Raw genomic sequence first — 12,607 nt, 5'->3', positions numbered from 1 at the left:
TTCCTGTCAGTCTGTCCTGTCCTGTCTGTCCTGTACTTCCTTGCCTCATTCTGGCGGGTTTTAACACTTTATCTGACAACCTGCCTGAGGCTGAGAAGACCAGCTCAGAGCACTGAGCGGCTCTTCTTTCACATCTCCCTCCTTGTGGTCTCCAGGACCTGGCTTGGCCTAAGTGAGGAGAAAAACGAGCAGATAAGGGCCTGCTGCCAGCAGCCAGGTGCTTCTTCTCCAGCAGGAAGCCACCAACCACATTAACACCAGATACAAACTCATTTTTGTCTGTGTGCTCCTCTTTGCCCTCTTCTCTGCATCTTATTTGGCCAGAAGAGTCAGGAGGGACACCTCCTTTACCTACATGACACATTTCCCTTTGCTCAGTGAAGTCAGTTAATGCCGTCCAGCGCTGGCCCAACCGCAGGTGTCATGAGATCTTGGTGAAGGGACTCTAGCTGCAGACCTCTCCTTTGGACTGAAAGTCTTGGCAACCTTCAAGGTCTGAAAGCTAGCACAAGTACTCCAGCACCCAGGTGTCCTTCAGGGATGTTGTTCATGGGCAACAAGAATAGAAATCTGTAGTCTTTAGGTTTTTGGAAACTTTCATATTTAAGGTATGAAAGGGGGAAGTGAAAAATGAGCTTTCTTGGTTTTGTTCCTCAGTTTGATTGCTATATCTCACTACTGGGTAACTTTGCTAACTCAGCACATAAAAAAATTTACAAATAACAAGAGTGCTGGAAAGAACATGGAAATAATGGTAATTATGGATGCCCACTAAGCAAAAAAAGATGAGACAGAGTCACAGGCCTAGAGGTTAAGATCTGCATCAGCAGCTGAGAGAAGAAAGCTCGCAGAGAGGAGTGTGGGGATGAAGACAGGCTGTCGAGGGGACCAGCCATCCTGGAGACAACTGCTCTTCTGCCCTGACCGAGGCCTGTGAGAGGGCCCCCGACTCCCCGTGAGGGGTGGCAGGCATGAGGACATCCCCAATTGCAGCTGTTTCTCATTCTACCTCTGCTTAACACGCTGTTTTTCCTTGCCTCCGGTGGCAGCTTCTTCATGTGCCAAGACACTCTGCTCCTCATTAGAGTTAGCTCTTTTGTTATTCCACCCTCTTGTGTACCATATGTTTGAAGATTGTGCAAATAAACTGTCCCATGTTGCTCGATGCATACGAACCCTCTATCAGCTGTCATCGAGCCTCCTCAGCCCGTTCATCTTCATCCAGTGATCTCCAAACACTGAAGGGAAAGTGAAAGGAGCCCTGTGTCTGGAGAGGCTCTTGTGCAGCTCTTCTTCGGGACAGGCCATTACTTATCTCCACTGCCTGTAATGCTGTCACCATCTTGACCTCGGCACAGACACTGCTCTAACTGAAATGCAGCAGACAGGAGCGGCTTAAAAAGGATAGCTTTCAGTAAAAATAAAATAATAATAATAATAATAATAATAATAATAATAATAAAGTGATGTGTCTGTTTAAACATTACATCTTTGTCCTGTAATTGACAGCCTTCTGCAGAACTGCTGACACCAACAAAACCCAGCTGATTCTCTGCCCTGCACTGGGATTGAGGTCAAGTGAGGAGTTATTAAGGTAGAGCACGGCAGCAGCGATGCTCACCCAGAGCCTGAGGCCACTGCAGTGCTTCCTCGGCTTGGGAGAGGGTTCAGCGCAGGCGAGCGGCTTGGCTCCCTCCTGGCAGCCTGGATGTTCTCATGACCCAGCTCCTAATCCAGGGCTCGTCCAGCTATTTAAAGCACACCAAGAGGGGAAAAGCACGTTGGAAATTTAGTCTGCTCATGAGACATCACGCCAAATATTCAGCCTCTTTCATAGGCAGACAGCGAGGGATCCCACGGCTTGTTTTTTTCCCCGCTTTCAGCAAATGCATGGTTGAAAACTACAAGGCCCTATTAGGGATTAGAAAAAAAATATCTACTGGGTGAGTGAGTAGAGTAAGCTCTCTAAAACCAAAAAAAGCAGGACGTAGGCTACTTTCTCATACAGAAAAGCAGCACCGGCCAAAATAAAGAAAGCCCCTTCACAGTGAAATGTCTGAAATGGGAACAAGCAGACTGCATCGCTGGAGGAGAAGAAACGGAGGCAAACATCCCAGCTCTGTCCAACAAGCAGCGAGCGGCGCGGCCACGCTACAGGAAGCAGTAGGCTCCGGTGATAAATAGGAGCCCCGGCAGCACAGGATGCATGCGGGGCGAGCTCGGCGAGCCGAGGGGATGTGAGGCAGTGTCCGTCTGTCTGTCCAGCCGGCGGGATGGCCGCGGCCCTGCTGCTGCTGCTGCTGCTGCTGACGGTGGCGCGGAGCGAGGACGTCGAGGTGCTCTGTGCCGGCACCGCCTGCTACACACTGCACCGGGACGAGCTAGGCTGGAACAGTGCCCAGGAGCGCTGCCGGCACAACGGTGGTAACCTGGCTCCGGCGGGCAGCGCGGCCGAGGCCGAGCGGCTGGGGCAGCTGATGGCAGCCAGCACGGCTGGTGCGGCCTGGATCGGGCTGCGGCTGGAGCGCGGCCACTGCATGCAGCCTCAGGAGCCGCTGCGGGGCTTTGCCTGGGTGGCCGGTGGGGAGCCCGGCAACTACTCGGCCTGGCTGGCTGAGCCCCAGGTCACCTGCCTCAGCACCCGCTGTGTCACCCTGCGGCCCGCAGGCCCCGATGGGACCTTGGGCTGGGTTGACCGCTCCTGCCGTGCCACGCTGCCTGCCTTCCTCTGCAAGTTCAGCTTCCAGGGGATGTGTGGGCCCCTCTGGCTGGGGGGCCCTGGCCGGGTCAGCTACGTGACACCCTTTGGTGTGCGCAGCCCCCGGCTGGCAGCAGCCCCCTTTGGCACACTGGCGGAGGCGGTGTGCGAGGGGGGCAAGGGCCCAGCCTTCACCCTCTGCAAGGGGCCGCTGGAGGGGGGCGGCTTTGCCTGGCACCCCCCCGGGCCCCTCTGCTCTGCCAGCTGCACCCACAGCAATGGGGGCTGCCAGCAGCTGTGCCTAGAAGAGCCAGGGCGGCCCCTGCGATGTGCTTGCCAGCCTGGCTACATCTTGGGCCCCGACATGGCCTCCTGCCTGCTGGAGGATGCCTGCCACTCCAACCCCTGCCAGGGGTCCTGCCAGCCCCGTCCTGGAGGCTTCGAGTGCATCTGTGAGACCGGCTACGTCCTGGCACCCGACGGCCGCCGCTGCCTGGATGTGGATGAGTGTCTGGAGGGGCCCTGCCAGCATGAGTGCCACAACACGCCTGGCAGTTTCACCTGCACCTGCCAGCCCGGTTACCGGCTGATGGGGCCGGGTGGCCGCCACTGCCACGATGAGGATGAGTGCGCCCAGCCTGGCACCTGCCCCCAGCTCTGCCTCAACCTCCCTGGCTCCTTCCAGTGCGCCTGCCGACCTGGCTACCAGCCTGGTGGCGATGCCTGCCTGGACATAGACGAGTGCCTGCGGAACCCCTGCCCTGGGCCCTGCCGCAACCTGCCTGGGAGCTTTGAGTGCCTCTGCCCGCCTGGCTTCCTTCCACAGGAGGATGGAGGTGGTGGCTGCCGCGCCACCCCCACCACCAGAGAGGAGCCTGCGGGCACCCCAGAGACCACCAGCATCCTCCAAACAGCAGGTGCCCCGTGGACCATGAGCACTCGCAGCCCTTCTGCCACTCCTAGCAGGATGATGCTGCCAGCCCCCACGGTGCTGGGGTCGGATCACAGCCCTGAGCATGGCGCCGATGGCCCCCGGCTGCTCCTCTACTACATCCTGGGCAGCCTGGTGGCCATCCTGGTGCTGCTGGCTTTTGCCCTGGTTGTGCTGGCCTGCAGGAAGAGGGCAGCCAAGCGGGAGAAGCGGCCAGCCAAAAGTGCAGCGGACAACTATTGCTGGGTGCCCGAGCAGCCGGAGAGCCGTGGCGGGGCGGGCGGCGAGCGCAGGTAACAGTGCCCGTGCCTCCAGGGGAGCAGGGTTATGGAGCTGCAAGTGGCAAGGAGCGTGCTTTGCAAAGGGAAAAAAAAAAAGGGGGGGGGGGGGGAAGGAGACGGGTGATGCTATCTGTCCAAGATGATTTTGCATGCCTTCATGTCTGAAAGTCAGTCTTGGGGCTTCATGGAAGGTAGGACCTGATTCTCCCTCAGAAAAGGCAGGTCTGGGAGTCAGATGCACAGATATGAAGGCCAAAATCATTCCTTAAGGCAAAAGGTCTGGAACATTAGCTGATTTATAAATCTCTGCTCCTTGAAGTAAAGAATTAATAGGGAATAGACAGGTTTAGATGGGATGGGGTTGTGATTGCTTGCCCAGGTTGCTCTTCAGCTCTGCAAAACCTAACTGGGCTTAAAAATATCAAATGTGAAATATTGATTTGGCTTCCAAAGGAAAAGCAATTAATTTCCTTTGTCATTTGGTCTCCCCTGCTTATATTTAAAATGCAGGCATGCAAAAGCAGAAGTTTCCCTGCTGCCCTCACAATCTTTTGTCATTCAAAAAAAAAAAAAAAAAAAAATGCTACTGTACCCCCCACATTCTCTACACTGCAGCAGGAATCTGCTGTTCAACACCCATCTTCCCCTTGTTCTCATTGAAATGGGTTTAAAATTCTTAAGTGTGTTACTAAGGCAAGAACCGGTAACTGCAGCCACAAGCAGCTAGTTTTTGTTGTTGATTTTTTTGATATTTTTTCCTTTTTTTCCCTTTTAAAATGTAATTACAGAAGTAATCAAGTAGTTGAATAAACCTTTTTAGAACTCCAGCAGCAGAAACCTCCTCCAGCAGAGCAGAGACTGTAAGGGCAGTGGAGCTCTTCAGCCCCACACTGCTCCCCAGAGCCATACACACGCCTGTGTGGGTGCACTGTGTTTGGAGGAGTGAGATAGTGATGCTCCCTCCCAAAGCATCAGACCCCCTAAGGATGGGAGCTTAACCACCTTGCTGAGCTTGGGAGGTGCAAGCTTGCAGGAAAGCTGCAGAATCAGGCCTTTTGGACAAGGGGCCAAGACAGAGAGCTTAAGATAAAAAGGTAGGAGAAACTATATTTAGGAAGAACCATTCACCCATTTGCAGTGTATTCTGAGCAAACACACTTGCAAAATACACAAAACAATGCTCTCCTTCAAACACAGCCAGACAAAAGACCAGACTTTTCCTGTTGTATCATATTTTTTGGGCAGGATCCCTTCCTGATGGCTTGGGCTAAGCTTGTGTGGGGCCCAGCCTGAATGTTTTTTCCATCGTTCTCCCTGTAAACAATGCACTGGATGATGTATGTTTGCTAACTACTGTATAAAGCTTCTTAATTCCCCTTCAAACCAAATGCTCTCTCAGGGTAAAGCTGCTCCCCAGTCTGAGTGCTACAAAGCAGAGGGAAGGTGCACCTCACTTTGGGTTTGCATTTCCTGTGAAGCAGCAAGGGCAGAAGGAGCTGCTGGCCTTGCTGCCAGCTCACAGGGAAATGCAGGCACCCACTGCAGCACCACAAAGACCTGACCGCTGTGCTCTGGGGAGCAGTCCTCTTCATTTCAGTGGGACTTGATGCGAGCAAGCACCTATCACCTGAGCGGGAGGGAGGCGTCACACAGCCTGCACCAATGGTACAGCCTCCAGACAGGACAGGAAGATTTTTCCTGGCTTTCTCCATGCGTTACTAGAAACCAAACTGTAGGCTTGCTCCCTTGGAGGAGAGGGAATCCTGTAGATTTGAAAACAGTCTCAAGTGAGCACCGGCATCACTGCAAAACACTGCCTTGGTTCAACAGCAGTACATCTTCCAGGGCAAGCAGGGCTAGCTAGCTTTGTTATGTACTGCAGCAACCTAGCGCTCTACAAGGCAAAAAGGTGCTAAAGAATAAGCATGTGATTTGAAGGGTACATAAGTTTCCTGAAGATTCTGCTGTTTTTATTGTATACTTGAGGCTTAATTGCAACAGAAATGGGAACTGAACACAAAGGATTTTGCTGTGGGCAGCGACCTGCATCCTGTTCTTCCGTGTGTGGAAGAAACCCCTTTCCTGCTGTTTTTAATTCTTCATTTCTCCATTGTAAAATAAAAAACAGGAAAATGTAGCTCCTAGCTGATAGAAATGGTTTTTTTTAATGTTCTGTTCATGCTTCCTTTTCTCTGCACGGTGGTTTGGAGAAGTAGTGAATGCAGCAGTGGCATTCTTGGAAGTCTTGCAAAAAAATCATACCATGTCTTTGTTGTGACAACAAGCCAGCAGAGCATTTGGAATACATGAATAAATTAAGCAAATGAATAATCCTACTGAAATCAGTGGGACAACCTGCATACATAAAATTAAGCCTACACGGTCGGGCGATGCTGACTCAGGGTCTGCATGGGGAAGAGGGAGTCACAGCGATGCACCCCACAGGTCAGGGACTGCTTGGCTTGCTTGATCAAAATTTGAGGTGTTCACAAAACCTTAATAGCCTCGGGAGTTTTTCTGCCATATTTTTCAATTACAGTATCCATCAATTGTTGTAGGTGGCACACTGATTCCACCCTGAAAAAAGGAAGAGGAAGCATGAGTAGAGACTCAGAGCTGGTAAAAATCTGAGAGTTATTTATTCCAGAACCCCCCCCCCCCCCCCCCAGTAAAACCTATAATCCTGATTCCTGCTACAGACTTTTGTATTCTGATGTGTGTACTGTGTTACCAGGGGAATGCTGTAGTGGGTCCAGCAGAGGGAAAACACTAATTTGTGCCTAGGTTTAGGTCAGGTTCTCTCAGGTGAGATTATTTCCTGATGTAGCTTCCTCCCCCAGGTGCCATTACACCTGGGTAACATCCCACCTACTTGCTTTCCTCTGTGAAAGCAGCAGGAATGTTTTGGTCCTGCTCAGGGAGTTATCCAGGGCCTGGTGTAAAACATGGGCTAAAGCAAATAGAAACAGGATCAGACAATTTGGTACCCCCAGTATAGAGTCAGAAGAGAGGGGATGTTCAGCATCATCATTCCATCTGTATAAATGAGGTTTAATGGTCAGCAAGACATGTAACTGTTTTGCCATCAAGATGGTAGGGCTGGCTAGCCAGCATGTCCGAAATGCTTTGAATGCATCAAATGGTTTGTAAGTGTTAATTGTTATATTTGTATGGCCCAGAATTAAGGTGTGCCTCTTCTTTCATGAAAATTCCCTATCAGTACTGACTTTGTCATCAATACAGCAATGGTACAGCACAAGCCAAACAGTTGCCTTCAGCTAAAAGAGAAAGGTTATCTCACATATTGAATAACACTGCTACTTCGCTGATGAAACACCAAATAAAATCTGAACAGAATGTGTCTTCAGTGATTTTTGATACATATATCATCAAAACCTAGTCACTTGGTACATGTAATTAATTTCTTACAGCCCAGGGCAGCGCTAACAAATCATCTCACTGTCGGCGCTCATCAGGCCACGCCAGTGGGATCTCAGCCTTTTGTGGGTATCTCCTCCACTTTGGGGTGTCTGGGCCTCAAGCAGCATCCAGCACTGCTGCCCTGAGCAGGGCCCACCTGCTTCACATCCAACAAGGCCCCGGGATGATCTCTGCCCCCATGCAAGGCTGCTGCTTTCAGCTTGCTCTATAGGAGGGCAGAAATCTGCTCTTCTGCATTGCCAAGGAAAGGCCAGCCTTGAATGTTAACACTCAAAAGACAGGGGAAAAACCTCAACAGCATAGGAAACCACTAATGTCACCCACGCTTGCAGTGACATTCACGTGGCCCTTGACCAGTCACTGGCATTTTCCTTAACTAGCATTTAAAAATAAACAAGAAAAGGACACTACATGTTGCGGTGGATGTTCAGTGCCTCCACACTCCATAAAGATGCATGTCCAGCCTTGCCCCAGCTGCCTCGGAATTGCCCCGTGAGGATAAGATACGGTCCTATTAATGTGATTTATTTTGCATGGCCAAGGTGCAGCTGGGGTCAGTGCGTGTTGCATGGGGGCAGAGGACACGGGGTACATCCTGCAAGGGCTTCACACCTGAGCCAAAGGAAAGGAGCACAATGTGGTAATTCACCACCACCAGTATATCTTTTTTTTTTTTCTTTCTCCATTTCATGAGGAAATGTGCTGCAAGAAAACAGCCTCCACCAGAGGAATTCAGAGAAAAGGTATTGAGTAACATTCATATAATCTACAAAAATACCATGTGCCTTGCTTCCAGTCCCATAGAGTCACACACTGCAAAAACAAATGTTTTAAATGTCTGCTCATTTCCTTGTTTTATTTTTTTTTGTTTTGTTTTATTTTTATTTTTTTGTTTGTTTGTTTTTTTGTTTGTTTGTTTTTGTAAATACTTCTTGGCGTTTGGCTCCTTGAAGCCCCTCTGAGGCTGGTAAGCAAGGCTGGCTCCTTGCCAAGGAGATCTGAGTGCTGCCGGTGACAATGTGGGGGAGGAATGAGGGGGCTTTCCTGAAGAAAGACCCAGTGCCCTCCTCGGGTGGCTCTGGCTGCTGTGCAAGCACTTGGGATGAAGCAAGGTTCAACAGAAAGCTCACAGCAGAGGTTCAGTGTCATGTAGTCACATAAACAAAACACTCAGTATTTCCCCAGTCCTGGGACCTCAAACTTTGTCCAGCTGAGCACAGAGGAGCTCAAAAGCCTCTGTCCTCTGTACACTGAGCTGCCTGTGAGCCATCATTTAAGGAAGACACCAATTAAATCCCCTGTACTGGCTTAGGACAGGGAGACATTAAAATAAAAATAAAAATAAAAAAAATCAGGAGCCTCAGATCTTAGCCTAGAGGAAAGAAGTGCTGGTCCTCTCCCAGGGGAGCAGGAGCTGGGCACATACAGAGGCAAGGGGCACTGCTACTGAGCTCATCTGGTCCCTCTGAGCGCTTCCCAGCTCTTCGTAGCCCCTGTCCCCCTGGAAAGTGCACATGGCAGGCTTTGGGGCTCTCCCCGCGACCAGCAGACAAGATTTCCTAAAGGCTTGCTGGAAGATAAAAATCCAGCATTCCCAAGTGTGCTCCCTGCACCTACACTGAAAATATGGCTGCAACAGGCAATGGAGACACAGGTGGAGAAGAGTTATTATTTTCCCTATTAAAACAAACAAACAAAAACCTTCAGCAAGTAACATGACCTCCCAAACCCTGCCTTCTCCAACACCAACCATTACAAGGAAAGCAGCCCAAGCAGAAAACCACTTTAAGTAACTCTCTTAATTGATCTGCAGCCAATTAAATGTCCTAGGCACAGCTGTGCTCTGTGCCCTGCCGGCTGTGGGATGGCCAGGCTGGGTGCAATCAGTGCCAGCCACATGCCCTGTCAGGGCAAAAAATACTTCAGATTTTTCTTTTTTTCCAAAATCTGAAATTGCCATTTCCGAGGCTGAGCTCCCAGATGAGGCAGGCAGGGTAAAAAGACTGTCACAATATCCTCTCATTTTGTGCAGTCAGATTTATGGCTTTGCACCCCTGACTCCGTCCCACACCTCTCTCTGCAAGACACGCAAAATCTGCTTAGCAAAGCTGGAGAAGGAGCCACGTTTCCCAAATCCAACAAGAAAGCCATCAAGATCCATATCACATACCCTGTAACCACAGGTCAGCCCCCCTGGACATCCCCACTGTCAGCATCCCCCTGGCAGAGGGGTGACAGGGACATTTCAGATGACTCAGGCTGGAGTAATGCAAAAGGTCTCCCTTCTGTTATCACAACGGACAGCCGGCAATAGTCTTGCAATAACTTTAAATGGCAGAGCAGCATGATTAATCCACTTTTATAAAGGAAAAGTGGGATGTCAGCAGGAAAGGCATTTCTCTGTCTGTGACTCAGCCTGTCGGGGCCACATGAGCAAACGCCTGTGGTGGTTGGAGGCGCCGGAGGGAAACGACCATTGGGATAGAAAAGCGTTATCAAAATGCGGCTGCCCTCATGTCTCCTGCCCTGGGGACGTGTCCCTGCTCCCGGCAGGCCCACGGCTGGCTGCGGGAAGGGAGATGGGCATGCACCCCGTTGTTCTGGGGAGCACTGCCTGGGCACTGCTGTAGCTCCTGCTGGAATGCTTCAAAGCACTCTTCATCACGCGGGCTTGAAGTGACACTTAAGTTTGTACAATATCTTAAAAAACAACAACACAGAAAACTTTTTTTTTTTTTTTTTTCCCCTCACTGATTACATTTTGTCTTTTTGCTTTTTCTGTTGTTTCCCTGACCCTTCCCCTTTATTTTGCTGTGTTGCTTCTGAAAACAAAACAAACAGAACAAGAAGGGAGAAGAGAGTTTAGGCACAAGAAGTGGAAAAAAGAAAAAGACACACAACATGAAAACAGTGGAAAAGTTCTTATTAAAGCAAAGTCAGCATTACCAAGTGTCAGTGACAATTCTCCCTCCAGGACAGCTCTGGGAAAGGGGGGTTTGTGGGTTTGTTCCTTCTGCAGAGGTGAGGAGCAGCAGAGCTGCTGTCAGAGGAGTGATTTCACCCCGGGAGCAGCAGGTGCTGGACAGAACTCCTTTTTGAGGTCCCACAGACGGATTTGTCCTGCTCCAAAGCACTGGACTGTCCCATGAAGTCAGGGCAAGGGAGTCGCCCTGGGACAGGCAGGGAGCCAATTACAGTTATTAGGCTTATTAATGACAGCTATTATGCCTTTCCGCCATCTTTCCCTTTTTCCCCACCTGAAGTTGCTGCCGCCAGCCCCCCGGGAGAAAAAGGGATGTCTGGGGAGTCCAGCCGTGATGGTAAATGAAATAAATGAAGTAACCTCCCTGTGGGGAGCGGGGTGAGGCCCTGGGGCTCTGCACGGGTCCCCAGGGCTGACTGCTGCAGCTGAGCCTTTCAGGAAAAACACCACTATTTAAACTGGGAAGAAAAAAAAAAAAAAAAAAAAAAAAAAGGTTGGATGCCCTTTTCCTTGAGTGGTGAAGCTTTAGATGTTTGCTTTTCAGTTTTATTTTGCTTTTGGCCATGTTCTGATCATAGAGGTGGATCCTGCGAGGATAAGAACCTGGAAGGTGCCAAGCTGTTTTAGAGCCTGGAGCCATGGCTCTCCCTGTACTGCTCGGACATGGTCCTGGCTGGCTGTCCCTGCCACGTCTGGCTCTCTGTCCCCACGCTGCTTGTATGTCCATCCCCACAGGGCTAGAAGGCAAGTGGGGCTCGCATGGCCTCACTCTGCTCCCTGGGTGCTGCTGGGCCCCCACTGCCCCCCTCCCAGCTTGGCCTTGCTGTGCCGGGGGCTCCTTGGCAGCTCCTGGCTGCCCTGTGCTGCTCCTTCTTCTCCTTCGCCCCTTGGGTCTCTTTCCTCCTTACGCCCTCTTCTTTTTAAAAATTATTTGCTGTCTTTTCTGTTCTTTTTCTTTTCATTTTCTCAGTTTTCTTTCCTTGTTTTTTTTTTTTTTTTTTTTTCGTTTTCTAATTTTCTTTTCCTTTCTTTTCTTTTCTTTTGATTTCTTTTCCTTTCTTTTGATTTCTTTTCTTTTCTTTTCTTTTCTTTTGATTTCTTTTCTTTTCTTTTGATTTTTCTTTTCTTTTCTTTTCTTTTCTTTTCTTTTCCTTTCTTTTCTTTTCTTTTCTTTTCTTTTCTTTTCTTTTCTTTTCTTTTCCTTTCTTTTCTCCTCTCTTTTTTTTTCTCTTTTCCTTCCCTCCCCCACCCACCCCCGCGGCACCCAGCCCGGCCGCCCTCCCCCCGAGGGGGCGCACGCCTCCCCCTTCCCCTCATCCCCATCCCGCGGGAACGCCCGGGCGGGCCCTGCCCGGAGCCTTGCGGCGCGGGGGGGTCGGGCGGGGCCGGGGGGCGGCGGGGATTTACTCAGCGCCGGGGCCGCCCCCGCCGCAATCCCCGGGCGCAGCGGCGGCGGCGGCGGCGGCGGCGGGGCCCGTCCCCGGAGGCGCTTCCTTCCTGCGGCGGGCGGCCGGGCGGGCCGGGGCGCCTATAAAGCGGCGGACGGCGGCGGGGCCATGCCAGAGATTTGCCGTGCCGGCCGGCCGCCATGCGGCGGCTCCCGCTGCTGCTGCTGCTGCTGGCCGGACTGCGGCCGGCGCCGGGCGAGCCGGAGCCGGCGGAGGCGGCGGCCGCCCCGTCGGGGGCGCAGTGCCTGGAGCACGACTGCTTCGCCGTCTTCTGGGCGCCGCTGCCCTTCGCCGCCGCCAGCGCCGCCTGCGAGCGGCACGGCGGGCACCTGATGACCGTGCGCTCCACCGTGGCCGAGGACGCCATCGCGCTGCTGCTGCAGAACCGCCGCGGGCGGCTGTGGCTGGGGCTGCAGCTGCCCAGCCGCTGCACCGAGCCGGCGCAGCGGCTGCGCGGCTTCCAGTGGGTGACGGGTGACAGCCGCACCGACTACGCCAACTGGGAGCCGTCGGGGCGCCTCTGTGACCGCCGCTGCGCCACTGTGTCCCGGGAGCTGCGCTGGGAGGAGCGCGGCTGCGAGGAGCCGGCCGACGGCTTCCTCTGCGAGTACAACTACCCCGACAGCTGCCCGCGCCTGCCGCCCGCCGACGGGCTGTCCGCTGCCTACCGCACGCCCTTCGGCGCCCGCGGCGGGGACTTCCTGGCGCTGCCCCCCGGCAGCACGGCGCTCGTCCCGGCGCTGGGGCTGGAGCTGCGCTGCGCGGCCGCGGGCGGCGGCGGGGGGCTACGCTGGGGCCGCGCCGAGCCCGGCGCCTGGCCCTGCC

General features: G+C 52.5%; 2 protein-coding genes across 3 annotated transcripts; both read left to right on the top strand.

Moving 5' to 3' along the window:
• The first annotated feature begins 1,878 nt into the window (after positions 1–1,878).
• Positions 1,879–7,267, top strand: LOC118157160 (complement component C1q receptor-like). Of its 2 annotated transcripts, XM_035311419.1 has the most exons (2): positions 1,879–3,922; positions 6,111–7,267. In XM_035311419.1, exons 1-2 carry the CDS (start codon positions 2,274–2,276, stop codon positions 6,124–6,126), a joined length of 1,665 nt encoding a protein of 554 aa, XP_035167310.1. In that variant the 5' UTR covers positions 1,879–2,273; the 3' UTR covers positions 6,127–7,267. The 2 variants fall into 2 exon arrangements, with proteins under 2 accessions (XP_035167310.1, XP_035167311.1); XM_035311420.1 differs by having other exon boundaries at positions 1,881–7,267.
• A 4,498-nt stretch (positions 7,268–11,765) lies between these two features.
• Positions 11,766–12,601, top strand: LOC118157159 (thrombomodulin-like; the record flags this gene model as incomplete). Its single annotated transcript, XM_035311418.1, has 1 exon — positions 11,766–12,601. A coding segment is annotated over exon 1 (679 nt), but the record flags the coding sequence as incomplete, so codon positions are not given.
• Positions 12,602–12,607: the final 6 nt, after the last annotated feature.

Source organism: Oxyura jamaicensis (assembly GCF_011077185.1).
Source record: "Oxyura jamaicensis isolate SHBP4307 breed ruddy duck chromosome 3 unlocalized genomic scaffold, BPBGC_Ojam_1.0 oxy3_random_OJ106572, whole genome shotgun sequence".
Taxonomy (NCBI): Eukaryota; Metazoa; Chordata; class Aves; order Anseriformes; family Anatidae; genus Oxyura; species Oxyura jamaicensis.
The sequence above is the reverse complement of the archived record's forward strand: the minus strand, read 5'-3'. Positions and strand labels throughout refer to the sequence as shown.

Excerpts from the sequence above, each read along its gene's own strand:
- LOC118157160 (XM_035311419.1), top strand. The coding sequence starts at position 2,274 with ATGGCCGCGGCCCTGCTGCTGCTGCTGCTGCTGCTGACGGTGGCGCGG.